The 20,141-nt window shown below is 49.6% G+C and overlaps 1 protein-coding gene across 2 annotated transcripts in view; it reads right to left on the bottom strand.

Moving 5' to 3' along the window:
- AspRS-m (aspartyl-tRNA synthetase, mitochondrial) overlaps positions 1 to 20,141 on the bottom strand; it is a 61,218-nt gene that overhangs the window by 16,946 nt on the left and 24,131 nt on the right. For both annotated transcript variants that reach the window (XR_016283438.1, XM_089547628.1), the window contains exons 9-12: positions 17,269 to 17,373; positions 13,799 to 13,978; positions 8,551 to 8,670; positions 175 to 240 (exon numbers count right to left, since the gene is read on the bottom strand). Coding sequence is in view for 1 of the 2 variants with exons in the window: in XM_089547628.1 (XP_089403754.1) it covers positions 175 to 240; positions 8,551 to 8,670; positions 13,799 to 13,978; positions 17,269 to 17,373 (471 nt within the window). In the remaining variant the exon portion in view is untranslated. The remainder of the gene's footprint in view (positions 1 to 174; positions 241 to 8,550; positions 8,671 to 13,798; positions 13,979 to 17,268; positions 17,374 to 20,141) is intronic.

Below are 20,141 nucleotides of genomic sequence, written 5' to 3' on the forward strand. Positions count from 1 at the left end.
AAGGAGCGAAAATCATGTGCCAGTAGTACAAGTCCGAGGTACGGAAAGACCTGGAGCACAAGAGGCAAACCTTGGGACCCATTACTTTTTCGGAGCATTTGCCGTAAGATATCCGTGGTTTATGCCCTGCAAATATTTCCGTGATGCTGACAAGCAGCCCTATAGTCCACTGACCTGGAAATCCAGCTGCTGCCTGGCCATGGCCTTGAAACCTTCCAGGTGGCGCCGCCGTAGCATGCCCTGTGCAAGAGAAAAACAATCATATAAAAAACTCCTGGGACAGCTACCACAGTGTAACGCGAGACTCAGGGACCGCTGCTTGTGGTCGTGAATATAGCTGCCTATACAACAATATCTGCTTTCTATGAACTTAGAGAGTGTACGATGTACAGTATGTGTCATACTTAGAGGGAACACATGAAATGTTTAAACCGGCTCTAAACACTGAGAGAAGAAGGTTTCACCGCGAGGCAGGAGCGTGGCTTCAGGCTCTTCCTCTTTAGCTCTCTGCAGCTTTTTTTCTTGTAGTGAAACCTACTCTTCTCAAGTTAAGAGCCGGTCTAACCATTCCTTGTACAGTGGAGACCACTTATAACGTGACCGCTTATAGTGTATGACCGGACATAATGTGTGATCATGTGAAGAGAAATACCGGTTAGAGTGCTGTTTTCAAATCTGCCTGGTGACCGTGCGAAACAGCAAGTGCACTTTCCTGAGGATAGTGGTATGTGCTCGGTCACTGAGCCTGTACCACTATCATTCCTTATGTGCATGGCCTGTCACATAGAATAAAAGAGACAGCAGGAAAGGTCGGCGTGCGAGTACTGTTTTCTACCCCAAACAAGCTAGCCGCCATATGTAAGCAGGTCAACACTAACGCGACTAAGAAGACGGTGTGCAACAAGAAGCATCAGCAGCCATTTACTGCATGCAAGTCAAATGTAGTTTAGGAGATTCCGCTTTCATGCGGCAGGTTTTACATCACCATCATCATTTATTTTCCTTTAAGGACCCCTAGGCGGGGCATTACAGAGGACAAACCGGTAGGTGCATTATTGACAGGTTGCGAGAGCAAGTCAATTCACGCGGGTTCGACAACAGGCTCCAACCTTGCACTGCACTGGTGCGATTGCAAGGGTTGTTTTCCTCTTTTAAATCAAACGCATGTCCTCAGAAAATATTGTGACCAGGGCACGCGGGAGATATGGGAAGCTTTCATGATCAAAAAGAAAGAAGAACTTTGCATCAGCACACCATCTGTCACGTTGTTTCCTAAAGAAATCGCATTTCTAGATCATTAGATTTTAGACACCCGCCCTGCCACTAGATTTTAGCCCTCTTATACACTTGTCTTGCTGCGCACTGTTTAGTCTTGTTATTTTCTTTCTGCAGCTTCTGCAGTTTCCGGTTTTCTCTTGAGACCCTCTTAGCAGCCCGGCCGAGCACGTGCCTTTTTCCTTGTAACGCTCAGCTGTGCACCACCTGCTTATTATTGTTTTTTTTTCGTGTGTGTGATTTTTTGTGTTTTTTGTTCATCTTTTCAAACCCATATATATTGTTACGGGATTGGAGAAACGCAGGAAGGGCAAGGCCGGAGAACAAAAGAAGAAGAGGTTGAGAGTGTTGTGCCCCGCTGGACGCTGATTCCCGCTCGCCGATCGAACCTCTCGCCGCTGGCCTGCTGAACCAGCTAGAACACCCCGGCTATAAAGATTATAGCCGTAACATCTTGGTGGAGGCGCCGGGTAACGATCTCAGCAACAAAACGGTGCAGCAACAACTGGAGCAGCCCCGCCGGCGTCGTCGCCTTGCCGGCCTGGAACCGCTGGCCGAAACCATGCAGTCTCCCGAAGAGCCATCCGCAGCACGAAGTGACGCTGCGATCCAAGTTTCAGACCAGCGTGTGGCCACAGCGACCGGTTCAACGCAGCACTATCGGGAGCCTCGCAGTTTCGCCGGAGCAGCAGGCGAGGACGTGGAGGAATGGCTGACCCATTACAAAAGGGTGAGCCGCTATAACCGCTGGGACGCCGCCACTCAGCTAGCCAACGTGGTCTTCTTTCTGACCCATACAGCTTTGGTGTGGTTTGAGAACCACGAGGACTCCTTCACCACCTGGGACCGCTTCGTAACTGAACTGCGACAGTGTTTTGGCGATTGCCTCGCGCGCCGCAAGCGGGCCGAACAAACGCTGGCACACAGGGCTCAGTTACCGGGCGAAACTTGCACGACCTATGTAGAAGAAATACTTAAGTTATGCAAAACAAGAAACGCTAATATGACCGAGGATGATAAAGTAGGCCATCTTCTGAAAGGAACTGCAGAAGATGTGTACAATTTTCTAATCACCAAAGATGACTTGGGGGCCGTCTCAGACGTCATTCGGCACGTCCGCACATTCGAGACGTTGAAGACTCGTCGTATTACGCCTAAATTTGGGCGACTGGCTAACGTTCCAACTGTGGCCAGCGTCGAAGAGCGTTTTACGGATCTCTCAACGACGATCCGCCAGATCGTTCGCGAGGAACTTCTGAGATTCGAGCCCCATGCACGGTGTCCTCCATCTGTGCCGTCTGAAGTTCCCGTTTATCAAAGTTCTCCACTAGTAGTCCCCTCGATGCCTGGGCTGAGTTCTGTAAACACTGCACACACGTCCAGGTTCGGTGGACCCAGTCATCCCTATCACTCCTACCCACGCTCGGCGGACTTCGAATTGAACTACGATCCAGATTATGAACATCGTTCAAGACCGCCTGCACCCTCCTTCCGGCGCCCAGCCAGAAGGCCTGAGGACGCGCGTGGGTATTCAGTGCTTCCCGCCTCGTCAGAGTCTTCAAGAGAACAAGCTCTTCGTCGCACCGCTCCCGTTTGCCACCGCTGCGGCATCGAGGGGCACATTGCTCGCTATTGCCGCCGCCGTCCACCACCTCGATACGAGCGGCCCGTCCATCCTCCTCCGCCGGTCAACAATTCGTACGACCCTCCTTTTCAACGGCCCTTGACCTCGAGCGACTATCCTCTGCCCGACGGACAACGCAGCCACTCTCCCGTCTCCGACCGAAGTTTCTCACCACCCCCTTCCTCTTCTGTGCGCCGTTTTTCGTCACCCCGGCGACGTTCCCCATCGCCTTCGCCGGGAAACTAGTCAGCGCGGCCGCGGGAGGTGAGGCCGCTGGAGACTGTGCGCTGCGTTTAGAAATTCCTCCCTCAATTGTTATGCTGAAGAACACAGTTCATGTGCTTGTAGATGGTGTGCCCACAATGGCGTTAGTGGATACGGGTGCAACTGTCTCAATTATGAGTTTGTCATTCAAGAACCAGTTAGGCCGCAAAGTTATGTTTCTTTGGGACCGCAGTGTTAATTTTCATGGCGCGGGCGGTGAGTTATTGTGCCCCTTGGGGATATGCAGTGCTGTGGTGTACCTCGGCGGAGCCGTTTTTACAGCGGAGTTTGCAGTGCTTCCGAGATGTACGCATGACGTTATCTTAGGTATTGACTTTTTACGAATGTGTGGCGCAACTGTTGACTGTCGCTCTGGGGAACTCTGCGTTGATGGTTCCCTTCCATCTGGACTCTTCGAAGAGACGCCGGCTCGACAAGATGTGTTTTGTGTATCCGAGGATACCAGTGTGCCCCCGCTTTCTATCAAGTGCGTCCCAGTTTCATGCCCCAGCCGTGCTTCCGATACCTTCGATGCCACAGTGGCGCCTCTATATTCTAACTGCGCTAAGAAACTCATTCTGGTTCCACATTGCCTGGTGTCAGTGTTCCAGGGCAGGACCCAGTTGTGGGCCATCAACTGTTCTTCGCAACCAGTTGTTTTACCAGTTCACATGAAGATCGCCACGTGCAATCAAGATGTCCCTGCCTCGGTGGCTTTGGTTGCTGACGCACCAGATGCAGTAGCTGCTACTCCAGCCACTGACTCACAGCTGCGTCGGATGATCAGCAAGTCTCTGAACAGTGTCGAGCGTGATGCCTTAGAAGCCTTGCTGGTCAAATACTCGTCTATCTTTGACTTTTCAGAGCCCAGTGGTTCCCGTAGCATTCCCGTGTCACGTACACGGCATAGGATTGACACCGGTTACTCACACCCCATTCGACAGAAGCCGTACAGAGTGTCCCCAACAGAACGACAGGCCATCAATCAACAAGTTCGGGATATGCTGCAAAAGGGTGTTATACAAGAGTCCTGCAGTCCTTGGGCCGCTCCTGTCATTTTGGTCAAAAAGAAAGATGGTACATGGCGCTTTTGTGTGGACTATCGCCGCCTGAATGCTGTAACAAAGAAAGACATGTACCCGCTTCCTCGGATTGATGATGCCATTGACTGCCTGTTCTCTGCATCGTACTTCTCATCCGTTGACCTACGGTCGGGCTACTGGCAGATCCCTATGCATCCCGAGGACAAAGAGAAGACCGCTTTTATCACACCGGACGGCCTTTTTGAATTTAACGTAATGCCTTTTGGGCTCTGCAATGCTCCTGCAACTTTTGAGCGATTTATGGACGCGATCTTACGGGGCTTGAAATGGCATATTTGTATGTGCTATCTCGATGATGTCGTCATTTTTGGCCGGACATTCAATGAGCACAACGAACGCCTCGCCCTTGTGCTGGATTGCCTGAAACGCGCTGGTCTGGTGCTTAATTCGAAGAAATGTCGTTTCGGTGAATGTCAGACGTTGGTGCTCGGACACCTCGTCGACAGTGAAGGTGTCCGCCCTGACCCGCAGAAGACCGCGGCTGTAGCATCATTTCCAACACCTCAGACTGCAAAGGAACTTCGCAGCTTCCTCGGTCTTTGTTCGTATTTTCGCCGCTTTATTCCCCGTTTCGCTGACATCGCTCACCCGCTCACGAGCCTGCTCCACAAAGACGCTCCCTATGATTGGACATCTGAGTGCGATTCTTCTTTTCGTCAGCTTAAGTTTCTCCTCACATCGCATCCAATTCTCCGCCATTTCAATCCTTCTGCCCCAACAGAAGTGCATACTGATGCCAGTGGTGTTGGCATTGGTGCCGTGTTAATTCAGCGTTATGGCGACAAGGAACACGTCATTGCTTATGCCAGCCGTTGCCTGAGCAAATCTGAGCGTAACTATACCATTACTGAACAGGAGTGCCTTGCGGTAGTTTTTGCCGTTCAGCGGTTTCGCTGCTACCTCTATGGGCGACCTTTCACAGTGGTTACCGACCACCATTCCCTCTGTTGGCTGATCAACCTCCGTGACCCATCTGGCCGTCTTGCACGGTGGGCAATCCGTTTGCAAGAGTTTGATTATACAGTGTCGTACAAGAGTGGACGCCGACACGCTGACGCAGACTGTCTCTCTCGGTTGCCGCTAGCAACGACGGAATGTGACGCCGACGACTTTGACCACTACATCGCTTCCGTAGAACCTAAATTCCCCGATGCCCGTACATTCCACGAGGAGCAACGGAAGGATCAGCATCTCACGTCATTCTTTACCGCTGCGCAGGCCCCTACAACCTCCTGCGCATTCTGTGTACGCGATGGCCTTCTCTACAAGAAGGTCTACTCCGCAACTGGTCTCCGTTCCCTCCTGGTTGTGCCTGAAAGTCTACGCTCCTCTGTTTTGCGTGTCATGCATGACGATCCCACTTCGGGACACCTGGGTTCTGCGAGGACACTCCACCGCATCCAAGAGCGCTTTTACTGGCCACGTATGCACGATACGACTGAGAAGTATGTGGCTAGTTGTGCACAGTGTGCGAGTCACAAACGTTCCACCGGTCCTCCTCCTGGTCTTCTTCACCCGGTGACGCCTCCCAGATCTCCTTTTGAGAAGGTTGGGATAGACCTCTTGGGACCTTTTCCCAAGTCCCATGGCTGCAACCGTTGGATTGTCGTCTGTACAGATTACCACACTCGTTACTGTGAGACAGCTGCTCTCCCCTCGGCTACTGCATTTAACGTCTCTGTCTTTCTGCTGCATTCTGTGATCCTGCGCCATGGACCCCCGCGAGTCGTAATCAGCGACCGTGGCCGCCAGTTCACCGCCGATATTGTTGAAGCACTCCTTCGATTGTGCACAGTGCAGTTCAGACATTCTACCCCCTATCATCCACAAACCAATGGTTTAACGGAGCGAACCAACCGGACACTCACCAACATGCTTTCCATGTACGTCGCTCCTGACCACAAAGACTGGGACTCCATCCTACCTTTTATCACATACGCATACAACACCGCTCAACACGAAACTACGGGTTACAGTCCGTTCTTCCTCTTCTATGCCCGCTCTCCACGACACACCCTGGACACTATACTTCCGTTCTCCACCGACGATGACCCTGGCATCGCTGAGATCCTCTGCAATGCTGAGGAAGCCCGCCAACTAGCCCGCCTGAGAACTCTCGCCTCACAGGACCGCTCCAAAGCCCGCTACGACGACCATCATCGCCGAGTCACCTACCTCCCTGGCGAGTTGGTCTGGGTTTGGCGTCCACTCAGGAAGCGTGGCTTAAGCCAGAAACTGCTCGCGAACTATACCGGTCCCTATGTCATCTTGGAGCGACTCAGTGACCTCACTTATAGGATTACGCGCGTCACCGCAAGCGGCCGACGTTCTGCCCGCACAGAACTCACCCATGTCGCGCGGCTGAAACTTTGTCATCCACGTGCCGATGCCTGACTCGCCCAGCGGGCTTCGCCTGCGACGGGGGAAGTGTTACGGGATTGGAGAAACGCAGGAAGGGCAAGGCCGGAGAACAAAAGAAGAAGAGGTTGAGAGTGTTGTGCCCCGCTGGACGCTGATTCCCGCTCGCCGATCGAACCTCTCGCCGCTGGCCTGCTGAACCAGCTAGAACACCCCGGCTATAAAGATTATAGCCGTAACAATATATTCCTGTGCTTCTTGGAATAAAAATCCGCCAGTTGTCAGTCAGCGCTTGTGCTGTCTCCTTCTTCTGTCCCGTCTTTGGCGCTGTTTTAAGTATGAATCTACACCGAGATTACCACCGAGAACAGCCAAAAAATAACAGCGTCAAACAGACTGCATCATTTATAAAGAACAAAACATGTCACTGGAAGAAATACGTACAGCAATGGTAGACAAGCGATTATATTGCCGAATCGTTTTTGGAAAGAACGCTACTTTGAGTGCTACAGTGTTAAATCTGTATTTTTGAATTTTATGTCGTTCCACACATGCTGATAGGTGATGAGGGAGAAAGAGACAGGTGTTGTGGGTATATCATTAAGTGAATAATACAGTGCATGAAGTAGCTTTAGGCGAAACATCATTCTGCAAATGCGTTATAAGCGGTCTGCACTGTGTTCCCTCTAAGTACGACACATACTGCACCTATGCTGTCACTCATGAGAACACTGGGTTTGGACAGCTCAACATGGTGTGCTGCTATGGCACGTTGCCGTGACATCATGCATGACATCGCTGCAGCATGGTGTGGCAATACGCCGACAACGCTGACCGCCACACAGCCAGGAAATGTGCCCATAACAGCTCTCGCTGCAAAATGACGGTGAGCTGTGCACCCTTTAGTGTGGCACTGTTGGGTTTTTGTGCTTTGGTGATGGCAGTGGTAGTCGTGTCCTCACTACAGCTCCAGTCCAAAAAAAAACACGTTTAAAAGCACCAAAAATTCTATTAACAAGAGTGCAGCAATGTAAAGGGCTCCGTTTGTCCAACATAAAAAAATCATCAAGATATCAGTACACTTTTGTGACTTCGTCCGGGTTAAAAACAGAGGTTAAAATCTGGTCAATGCTGGCTAAAAAACTATCACTTAAAATGGGAGCAATGCAGGACCCAATACATAGTCTTTTGGTATGTAAATAGTACTAGTTGTTAAAAGTGATAAAAGCCCATTGGAGGTAAAATTCTAAAAGGGTTAAAAAATTGTCAATGGACATACCAGCTGAATTGTGGAAAGGGACGGCGGCACTTTTGTCAATGCACTGTTTCAGTGATGCGAACAGCTCTTGGCGAGGTACGGAATAGAACAAATCCTCTGCATCCACTGAGAACGCAAAGCCAGTGTTGTGGTTCATCTTCAGAAAACCAACTTCTCTAAAATTCTTTAAGGGTGAAGTTTTTGTGCACGCGAGAAAGCCCTTCAGGCTGTGCACTGTTTGCCACCGATGGTGCAGATGATACACATTTCTAATTAATTCTGATCGAATCAGGCAAGTACATCATTCAAGTGTGATAACGAAATAGGAAGAGAGTCATATGCCATCTCTGTGTCACATTTCAGAGCCAATAAGCGAGCGGTTTAACAGAGAGAAGCCTTTACATTGCAACAGTCGGTACGCAACAGAGTGAGGCAGTGCAAGCAGACAAGGCCAAACGTCTATTGGAAGCAGAGAGCAGCATCAATGCTGTTCTTTGTTTGCAATATATTTTTGTTAGCTTCAGCGCTTGGCCTATGACTGGTTTCTCGTTTCCGCTGCTCTGTGTTCCACGATACACAGTCACGAACCAGTGCCGAGCTTGCCCCTGTTCTTCCTTTGCTCCCCAGTTCCCGCACCAGCAGCCATGCATAGAAACCAGACCACTCACAGCGCCCTGGGGCACCACGATCGCTTGTACAGAGCTGCCCTCGGTCGAGGCTGCACTTGACAGGGCACCGGGAGTTGCGCTGGACATCTCTTCTCGCAGTACTCTTGTCACATCGTGAATCTGCACACAGGCACAGAGCTGTCCTTGCACGACATCTGGAGACCCAATTCATCAACAAGCGCTAAAGAAATCTAACCAAGCTGCTCCTCGGATGAGAGAGAGAGACCTTGATGAATACAGGAGAGGTCTGCCGGGTTATTAGCCTGGCATGCTACACCAGGCTCCTCGGATGACGATTATACTTGCTTTAGGGGAATTCGTCTCATGCAACACTGTGTTTTCAGCGCTGCGTTCGTCCTTCTTCTCTTCCTGCTTCTTGTCTTTGGCCCTGTGCTGTTGCGCTGAAAAACTATGAGTTTAAATAAAGAATACCAACTAGCCCAAGAGCTAACTCTACTGAAGTACTTTACTTCTATGAGCAGTCAAATTTCCTCCATGCCTGTGAACTGAACACATGTCTGACTCCTACAGCCACTGCGTCTTAAACACAGGTCATTCCACACAATGTGCTAATTCATCAAGGATGTCAGATTTCTTGCCCAAGTAAGGGTTTGACTGCCAAGTGCAATATGAACAGAACATAATTTGCTCACAATAATTTTGACAAAAAAGTATTTTCAACAACAGTAGGTACACTGAAGTCATTCAATATCACCAGGGGTTCTGTACATCATGATATCTCCTAAACTTACTTTCTTTTTAACCGTTGTGTATAGAAGGCACTGTCAATCATACAACTGCATATAACTGACTGTCACCAGAATAAAGGGGCAATTATTAGTTCCTTGTCACTCATGTAATCTCTTCTTATTCCTAGGCAGTATTACACTACCTCAATCTGCAGTCAACGAAGGTTGTGACTGTTCCGGCTAAGGCAGTTGTAGTTCACCTGACCTAACTTTCCTGCTGACGTCGTTTGTTCCAAGAGGTGTCACCTGTGAAGTGGAAGGAGATGGCTTTATTGCCACTACCACATTTCCTGGAGATGCCTGGAGACGGGACAATTACCTAGGAGCAGCGCGATGATTTTTGAAATTTCCTGCAAGCGACGGGGATGGATGCGCAACCACCACCACGGAGAAAGGCCATTCTGCTAAAAGGCCTCAGTGTCAAGGGACACTGCATTTTCCACACATTTAGACCTAGAACCGGCACAGATAGCAGATGCAACAAAGGGCAAATTTAATTGAATCCACAGAAAAGGATACCGAAACTGGAGGCAAGTGACAGGAATAGCTACACCAAGGCACTAGGGCTACTGGAACGTTATTCCTCAAGGGTGGCATGAACATACTAGCCGAGCGACGTCAATTCACGTTACGATGCCAACTGCCGAATGAGCCGATACTTGCGTACGCCAGTGCCCTCTGACATTTAGCAAAGATGTGTGACTTCGAGGATTTTTTGGAGGCAGCTTTACGGGGCAATGTTGTTGATGGAGTATTGAGCTCTGAGATCCGACAGAACAGAAACTGCCCCTGAAGCGGTCCCACCTTACGTTGGCAGGGGCAGCAGAAATTCTGCAGACATGCGAGTAGGCAGCGGAGGGTGCTGAGGTCTACAACCAAGGGTCAGTACAGCTGGACGTAGTGCAGCATGTATCGAAAGGAAGAGGCCCAGACAATAAAGTTTTTGGCATAGCGTTAGCGTGATAGCGGAGCTAAGAGAAATTACGTTAGCGCACCATAAGCAACTTATCCGCAATGAGAGTTTTAGTACTGCGTTCCGAAGACGTTAAAGGCAATCTACATTACACAGAGGCAACAGGCGTTTTTAAAATGGTCGCCACAGCTGCCAATTCACCAAAAGGATAAATATCACACTCTTTTACAGCCTCTTGATGAAGTACAGTAGAATCTCGATGATACGATTACGGCTGATACGAATTTCGGGATGATACGAATTTAAAGAATGCTTTGAACGGACTACATGGTACAGAATACGTTAAGATTCGGCGTGATACGAACACTTTCTGAACCCGCCGCGGATGATACGAACGCGCAAACCAGCGGCGCATGCGAGCGGGCCGGCGCGGCTGGTCTCCAGAGGAGAGGGGAACACCCGCCGCGGCCGCCGTTGACTCCTCTCCACCCCTCGCCGCGGAATACACGAACGAACGTTGCACGAGCGCGCAAACCGAGCCACTGATGGCACGCAGATGTGGAGAGGGGTTTCCAGCTGCCTCCTCTCCATCCCGCTAGCCATCCTACCCTCACCTCCCTTTTGTAACCTGTAGCACGGCCGGTCTCGAGGGGTGCGCGCTCGCTCTTTTTTAAGAGCGTGCGCCCCCTCGAGACAGATCGTGCCTGTAGCAGCCTGACGAGCCAAGGGCGGCAAAGGCGAGTCACGTGCCCGGTCACCCATTTGCTGGCAGCTCATTGGTCTATCGAAAAGTTGTCTCGCCAGCTGCTCCCAGGAAGCCTGTGCCGCTGTCTGCCGCCGCCGCAGTTCTCCGTTCGCCGCCTCTTTGTGAGCTTCGCTGTATCGTGGCATCGTGAACTGCGCAAATTTGACAAGGACGCAAGCGTTCGCAGCTGCCGACATGTCGCGGAAGCGTAAAGCCCTCTCTTTTAAGGAGAAGCTTGAGGTGCTGAAGAAGGTTGACGAAAACCCCAAGAAGAAGCGCGTCGACTTAGCGAAAGAGCTAGGGTTAGCGCCGTCGACGCTCTGCACCATTGTTGGGCAGCGAGAGGTGATCTTAAAGAATGCGCAGCACTTCGGTGTGAACGTCAAGCAGGCGAAAACGGCGACCCATGTCAAGCTGGAAGAGGTCCTGCTGACTTGGTTCCGCGAAGTGACGGCGGCCGGCGTCAACGTGGACGGCAAGGTGCTGCGTGAAAAAGCCGACAGCATCGCACTTGCGCTTGGAATTGAAGGTTTCCAAGCGTCTGGCGGATGGCTGCACCGCTTCAAAGAGAGGCACGGACTTGTCTACCGGGTCGTCTCAGGTGAAGGCAAGAAAGTGGACGAGGCAGCTGTTGACGAGTGGCTGGACACGCTGCCGGCGCTGATTTCAGATTACGCGCCACGCGACATATTCAATGCCGACGAGGCGGGCCTCTTCTACAACCTTCAACCGGAGAGGAGTTTGTGTGTGAAAGGACAGGCATGCCAGGGCGGCCAGAAGAGCAAGGAGAGAGTTACAGTACTCTTTTGTTGCAATTCGGATGGATCCGAGAAGCTCCAGCTTACCGTCATCGGTAAGTCCAAGAAACCGAGGTGTTTCCGATCGGCGGAACGTTTGCCTGTCATTTACAAAGGCAATCGAAAGGCGTGGATGACTGCAGATTTTTTCCGCGAATTTTTGACAAGCCTTGATCGCAAAATGGCGTCAAGAGACCGGAAAATTTTGCTTTTCATGGACCAGTGCTCTGCCCACCCAAAGGAAATGTTGTTCAATAACCTGACAGTCAGGTTCCTGCCGGCGAATACTACGAGCCACCTGCAGCCACTGGACGCTGGGATAATACGAAATGTGAAGCATCATTTCAAAGGACTTTTAGTGAGGCGTCTGCTGGCAAAAATTGACCGCAAAGAAGCCAACTTGCGGATCAGCCTCTTGGATGCTTTACACTTTATAGCTATGTCCTGGGATAGTGTAACTCCAGAGACAATCTCAAACTGTTTTAGAAAGTGCGGATTTGCCATCGGGCGTGATGCGGCCTCCGCGGGAGATTGCCAAGAGCCAGATGAAGACTTGACCATTGATGGCTGGGACAGCTTGGAAACTGAAGCTTCGGCTCGAGACTTCGTTACCGCGGACGACAACGTCGCGACCTGCGGGCTAAGGTCTATTGAAGACTTGGTTAGCGAGCAAGCAGATGATGGCGAACATGAACCTGACAGCGATGGTGAAGACGCCGACGAGTGTGATCAACCGCCGTCAACGGGAGAGACTCTTCACGCTCTGGACGTTCTGCGCCGCACCGTAAGTGCCGGCAGCGTGAGCGACGAAACCGCTGCACGGTTTTATGCATTTCAGGCGGGGCTTGTCCGCGACATCGATGGCAAAAAAGTTCAGACAAGCATTACGGACTTTTTCGGCCGGAAATAGCTCGCCATAATAAAGTTTGGTTCATTTTTGTGTTCGTTCTCATGTTGAAGTTGTCTTGTTTTGGATCATACGAATTCGGGATGATACGAATATTTTGCGTGTTACCTTGAAATTCGTATCATCGAGATTCTACTGTAATGCTTCTTTCTGCCTTCAAAATGCCCAACAAAATGCCTTGGCGATTAAGAATATTTGAAATAAGACATGTAAACACTGTGGCGCCATCTAGTTAAGAAAATGCTCAGCACGAATCGCTCAAATCCCTCGAGCAAAAGTATTTTCATTACGTGACATCAATGCTCTAAATAATTATGCAAATTTAGTAATATATGCTGTGATAAATTATCAAAATACATAGAACAGTGCGGCAGAGCTTCAACCTATTTATGTTGTGTTCCAAGCAGTTGCAGATGGTCGCAACATAGCGGAAGGCCCCATTAGGCTTGAGCACGCCAGAATCGAGTGCATACCTCAAAAGCTGGGCTGAGTTGCAGTTTAAACTTTGTCACTGAAGCAAGGTGAGTCATAGCGAAAAGCAACAACACTAGTAGTTGTTGGTAGACATGCTAACTGGAATCGCAAGGACTGCTGAACTTGTTGAAGTGGGCGGCTCTCGCTTGGAAGGACGCCGCCAAGTTTTCGCACTAAGTGCGCGAAAGCCGCAACTGCCACAATGCTAACTTTCGAAAATTGCGTGCGTGTGGTAATGCTATGGAGGTAATGGTAATTTTATTTTAGAATGAGGCGATATCCATCCGGATGTCGATGCAGGCACAGTCACTCTCCCTGAGGCCCTAGGGTTTAAAGATAACAATGGTCATGTCAACAAATCTGTGACAGAAGTCAGCAAAAAGCGATTGGAAGATTGGTTGCTCAAAAGCAGAGAAGTGACATGGGGTTAGGAGTACAGGATCAAAAATTGTATTTATGGCAAATTTATAGATCATTAACCCCGTTGAAGAAATATAAAGCCGAGCATGGTGTCCACTGGCACCACCCCATTTCAAAGGGAACGCCCATCCACCCGCTTCTCCCATCCGCCTGTCCCGTCCCATCCCATACAGCATGGACGATGGTTCCACACGCAGTAGGGCCCGATCTGAGGTGTTGCAGGGGTGTGAGGAGGAAGCTCACCAGCATCCCAGGCAGGCGCAGGTCAGGCTTGTCCGTGCCATACCGCTGCATGGCCTGGGCGTACGTCATGCTGGGAAAGGGCTCCCCGCCCACAGCTGCAGCCGGCCACGAGGCCGCCAGCACCGCCTCGGTCAGCCGCATCACATCGGCCGCGGTGGCAAACGACAGCTCCACGTCCAGCTGCACAGGGAACGCAAAACCGCATTGCAGGCACCATCACCATCATCATCATCATCAGCCTGTCTATGCCCACCACACGGCAAAGGCCTCTCCCATGTCTCTCCAATTAACCATGTCCTTCGCCAGTTGCGCCCACCCTATCCCCGCAGACTTCTTGATCTCATCTGCCCACCTAACTTTCTTCCACCCCCTGCTACGCTTGCCTTCTCTTGGAATCCACTCCGTTACCCTTAAAGACCAGCGTTTGCCTTGCCTTCTACATGCCCTGACCAAGCCCACTTCTTCCTCTTGATTTAGACTAGGATGTCATTAACCCATGTTTGATCCCTGACCCACTCTGCCTTCTTCTGTCTCTTAACGCATACACCTTTTTTTTTTTCCCCCATAGCTCGCTCTGTTGTCCTTAACTTAAGCTGAACCTTCTTTGTTAGCCTCCACGTTTCTGCCCCATAGGTGAGTAGCGGTAAGATACAGCTGTTGTATACTTTTCTCTTGAGGGATATTGGTAAACTGCCATTCATGATCTGAGAGAACCTCACCATCGATGCAAATCAGCTCACAATGGCCACATGAGATATCTTGATGCCCATCGTCCTCTCCCTCTTTTACAAAGCAAGGGTGTTTGTTTTGTTTCAACTGACTGAATGAGGAACTGCCGGTGCCTTCAACAATGAGAAAGAAAATAAAAAAATGACCCCATGGGAAAACCATCAGGCCTCTTAAGACTAATAAAAAAACTCTCTTTTTGCAGGTCCCCAAACAATGGCATAAGAATAGAACATTCTGCAGCTGAAGCAGCTTTAATAAGAAGTTATGCTCTCTTACCTTCAGGGTATAATGAGTGATCAGCACAAACTGGTTTGCGAAATAATTAACACCATCATTATTGTAAGGGATCGCTGGATGTGCACAGGATCATTGGGACCGTTCGTCCTTCTTTCTCGGCGACCTTCCACTGCAATGCTCCCGAGAGCCCGCTGTGGGAGGCAGTGTGAAGCACTCAAAATGAAGCACACACAGTGTAGTCGGAGAGTGGCCGGATCCCCCCAAGTCGCAGGATATCCCCCTTCTGGGAACGGTGCAGCTGTACCTAAGCAGCTGTGCCTAAGGGCACAGATGCCAGAGAAGATTTACTGCACTGCTGATGACGCCATGAACCTCTTTACCTTCTTGACGCTGCACCTTCCTTACCACACAGACCGGCATCGGAGTGGAGCCTGATTTCAAACTCGTACAAATTATTACAAAGCTATTCGAAAACTTGGAAACATAATTTATTCATTTCGAATCATTTGGCAAATGCGCTACAGTAAAACCTCGTTAGTCCAGGTTTCAAGGGATCGGGACAAAGTTCCAAATTATCGAAGGTCCAAATTGACAAGTTGCCCTCAAAAAACTGCCAGGAACCATTCACATCATAGTAAATATATTAGGTGAAAAACCTGGGTGGTGGCAGTCGATGGTAGTCCGCTTTTGCGATGAAAACTGCATGGCAACAACGATTTTTCTCAGTTCCATCAGGAGCTCTAATGCGTGCACACCATCGGGAATATTGACGCAGAACTTATCCAAAATGCCAAACACCCCAATGAGCTCATCCACGGTGGAACATAGTGGCAGTGGAAGTCCCCAGCACGTGCCGAGTGCATAGTTCTGGTTGCACGGGAAGAACAGAAAAACCCCACAGGGACTGAAACAAGGAAAGCACAGACTGACGCAGAAGTCGCCGGAAAGGTGAGACACTTTGCGATAAGAAAATGAGGCCAGCCACGCTGCCTTCAGTGCCTGAAACAGCACCAAATGCATTTAGCTGACCAGCTGATGCACAGCCGGCCCGTCATCACAGTGATCAGGGGCCAAACCCAGGAAAGGAAAATTCAAACCATGTGGCCATACAATTCTTCAATGACGGTCCTCCGAACGTCGTGACGCCTGCCATTCCAGTCAAGGCTGCGCAGGAACCTCCCTGACATTTGGGATATCTGGACGACTGCACGCTGTACACTGCACACTGCGACATGACCTCCGGTTGAGAGCGCGTCGAAATTAACCGTTGTGAGCCCAGGTGCATTCGAATTAACGAGCATCTGGTGCCACAGACTTACATGCAGGCGTGAGGGCTGCATCGGCAGTATATATTCAGATTTTCAAATTAACAGCAGTATAATTAATGAAGTTACACTGCATTTGATCTGTTCAGTGAATCAAATATGAGCATATTTGATTACAGCTACTGGATTTGTGGCCGACAAGCTGAGTACTCTGCATGACCGTCCGTGCTGGGGCCTTCAGTCTGAATCTGGTTGCCCAGGTTGGCCTCTGATGGAAGGCAGAGACCAGAGTAAAGTGGCTTTGCCCCCGGGTCGGGTACTAGTAATGCGTCTGCTGCATCAAGACCTCCCAGCCGCATAGCTATTAAGGTGCTTGCTCATTGTGCTAAAACTGCAACGCTCGGCAGCAGCACGCAAAAGCCACAACTGCCACAACTACTATGGTGAACGCGCAGCCCAACATGCCAGAAAAAGCAGGAGCTGCTGAAACTGATGCCGATGTGGATAACGGAAGATCACGGCGGAGAAAAAAAGTTGACGATGATGACCACAGCCTCGGGCATCATCCATGAACGGCACTTGGAAGCTCCTATGCACATGCGTGCCCTCCACGATCAAGTGCTCTGCAATCGTTACGTGCAGCCTGAGCTGATCACAGAGGCCATGGCGTGTGCATATAGGAGGCTATTCTGGCCTGGGTCACAGAAAGTTCGGGCGCGGCCCTTACATGGATTTATTTTTTTTTAAATATTTCCTTCGGGAAAACAGGGTGTAACCCATACAGAGGTGCGGCCCTTACACGCGTTTATACGGTAATCGCAAGGCTAATCCCACCATCAGTTTACAGCAACCTGAACTCAACTCAACTTGGGAGCCTGAGAGGCTGTGCCATGAAAGTAGGATGGAGAGCAGAGAGATCGTACGCTGCTATCACTTTAGAACAAAACCGCAAGCATGCTCTTTACTTGAAAGCACCCCACAACTCAGCCTGAGCCCAGAGGGAGCCACTGAGGCAATGACCAGCGGCGACCCCTACAGGGAGGTCACTGAAGTTACAGATGGGCACACAGAGAAGGGATACTGCCTTGCCTGGAGCAGCCCAGTGGTGTTGTGAGCCTTGCCGACTGACGCACATTTTAATTCCTTCCCACCTGCACACTGTTCCCCCTCCCCTGTACAGTAAGCTGCAACACGAGCACCCTCTGCCGCTGCATGTGGAGGAGTCGGAGGGATGCTGACCTGTGTGAACTCTGGCTGTCGGTCGGGGCGTGCCCCTTCATCGCGGTAGCAGCGGGCCACCTGGAAGTACCGGTCCAGGCCGCCCACCATCAGCAGCTGCTTGAACTGCGCACCAGAGATGGAAACAGGCAGCTCGGTCAGTGCTGTTCAACAGTCGCGGGTGACACCAGAAAATACCAGCACTGTCCTCGGAAACAATCAGCCTTTGCAGGCATCATCATTCTGCTCCTCATTCCTCAACACGAGCAAGGCGGTGGCGGGTAATCCTAATTCGCTCCCAAGAAACAATGTCTACTAAGATCGACAACAAGAATATGACATAGTTTACCACTGGAACTCAAAACCACACCCAATTTTTCCAGGCTAGTGAAGAAACATTCTTTTTATCCTAGCATTCTCATGATCATCATTGCAGGTATAAGTACGTTTGAGTTTTACGTTGTACATCCCATGTATACATATATATGCACTACTATTCTTGTCCTGTCCTCATACACACAATATTGTTCATCGTGAATGCTTTTATGCACTGTTTCCTTTTGCACATTTATATATTTTGGTTTTATTTCATTACATTTATACTAGGGGTGTGCGAATATCAAATTCTTCGAATACGAATCGAATACGAATACTTGGCTCCGAATATCGAATCGAATATCGAATAATCAAGGACAGGCGCATTTAACCACTACAAAACATTTATTTGAGCACCCAAGAACATCGCAGTTCAACTATCGATGATTAAATGAACACAAAAGGTGTGGGTGGCTGCACAAAAAGTATCAGTCTCGAACATTATTCTTAGAAGAGTGGCAATATCAGAGAAGATGGCTGGTACACAGCATTGATTAAGGCTAGCTTGCCATCAGCACTTACGCACGTTCCTGGGATGAACATAAAAGGTTGTCGTGAAGGAAAACCCGCTGCTCCACATGGTCAAGCAGAAGTAGTTCCCTTCTAGCTGAAACGACTCCTCCAGCCACAGAAAATGCCCTCTCACTTGGCACTGAACTGGCACGTATTGCGAGGTACTTCGTGCACCACTCTGACTATACCAGCTTCGCAGGTATAGCCATAAAGAAGCTCACTAGCGCAGTCAGCTACGGCATGGCCCTTGGAGGAAGGAATGCGCATTGCTCTGGGCGCCGCCTTGTTGTTATGTCTCTGTCAATAGGGCTTGCGGACCGAAATGAACGCCGGTGCTCACGATGAATATTCGGCTAGATACGAATATTCGCGTCGGGTCGAATATTCGAGACAACACGAATACTTGGATTTCAAATCGAATACGAATACTAAAAATACAATATTCGAATTATATTAGAAAATTTCGAATATTCGCACACCCCTAATTTATACAATGCCTGTTTACTTGCATGTCTGACTTAGACTCATTAACAAGCCATTGGGTACAGATTCAAAGAGTTTTTTGATCTTTCTGTACTGTACAAAGAACCAAATAAGTTAATTTCAAACAAAGAACAAAGGGAGCCCACATCTGTGAAAACAAAACATTGGCAGAGAAGTGCAACAAGCATAGATTTCATTAACACTTTCCTGATATACCTGAATTACACGACAGGACAAACTTTGCAACAAGTTGAGAAACTCTTGGGACTGGACTAGCTGCAAATGCATTTTACTGCTTGGATTTACACAAAAGATGCAGTTAACGAAGACAAACAGGAATGGTTAAGCACATTCAACCAACTAAACCCAACTAGCCCAACTAAATCCAACTAGCCCAACTTTCTGATATTCAATCTTAAAAGAACTGACCTCGCAAAGAGAAACAGCAATCGAGCACCTTACTTATCAACCGAAGATCTCGGTTAAAGCCTAGGTATTCTTGAAGTACGTGCTAAGCAGGAAGCCTCTCGCTAGACTTCGATTAACCAATGAAGCTTTAATACAAGGTAGCCACAGCCTCTGAAGGCTAGGCACCTCAAGCCCAGGGCTTGCCTAGGTATTCTTGAAGTACGTGCTAAGCACGGAACCTGTCGCTAGACTTCGATTAACCAATGAAGCTTTAATACAAGGTAGCCACAGCCTCTGAAGGCTAGGCACCTCAAGCCCAGGGCTTGCCTAGGTATTCTTGAAGTACGTGCTAAGCACGGAACCTGTCGCTAGACTTCGATTAACCAATGAAGCTTTAATACAAGGTAGCCACAGCCTCTGAAGGCTAGGCACCTCAAGCCCAGGGCTTGCCTAGGTATTCTTGAAGTACGTGCTAAGCACGGAACCTGTCGCTAGACTTCGATTAACCAATGAAGCTTTAATACAAGGTAGCCACAGCCTCTGAAGGCTAGGCACCTCAAGCCCAGGGCTTGCCTAGGTATTCTTGAAGTACGTGCTAAGCACGGAACCTGTCGCTAGACTTCGATTAACCAATGAAGCTTTAATACAAGGTAGCCACAGCCTCTGAAGGCTAGGCACCTCAAGCCCAGGGCTTACCTAGGTATTCTTGAAGTACGTGCTAAGCACGGAACCTGTCGCTAGACTTCGATTAACCAATGAAGCTTTAATACAAGGTAGCCACAGCCTCTGAAGGCTAGGCACCTCAAGCCCAAGGCTTGCCTAGGTATTCTTGAAGTACGTGCTAAGCACGGAACCTGTCGCTAGACTTCGATTAACCAATGAAGCTTTAATACAAGGTAGCCACAGCCTCTGAAGGCTAGGCACCTCAAGCCCAGGGCTTGCCTAGGTATTCTTGAAGTACGTGCTAAGCACGGAACCTGTCGCTAGACTTCGATTAACCAATGAAGCTTTAATACAAGGTAGCCACAGCCTCTGAAGGTTAGGCACCTCAAGCCCAGGGCTTGGCTAGAAAAGAAAGAAACATCAAGAAAAAATTCCACCCTCTCCCTGCATGA

The sequence above is a fragment of the Amblyomma mixtum genome, chromosome 6 (assembly GCF_055824585.1).
Source record: "Amblyomma mixtum isolate Tamu chromosome 6, ASM5582458v1, whole genome shotgun sequence".
NCBI lineage: Eukaryota > Metazoa > Arthropoda > Arachnida > Ixodida > Ixodidae > Amblyomma > Amblyomma mixtum.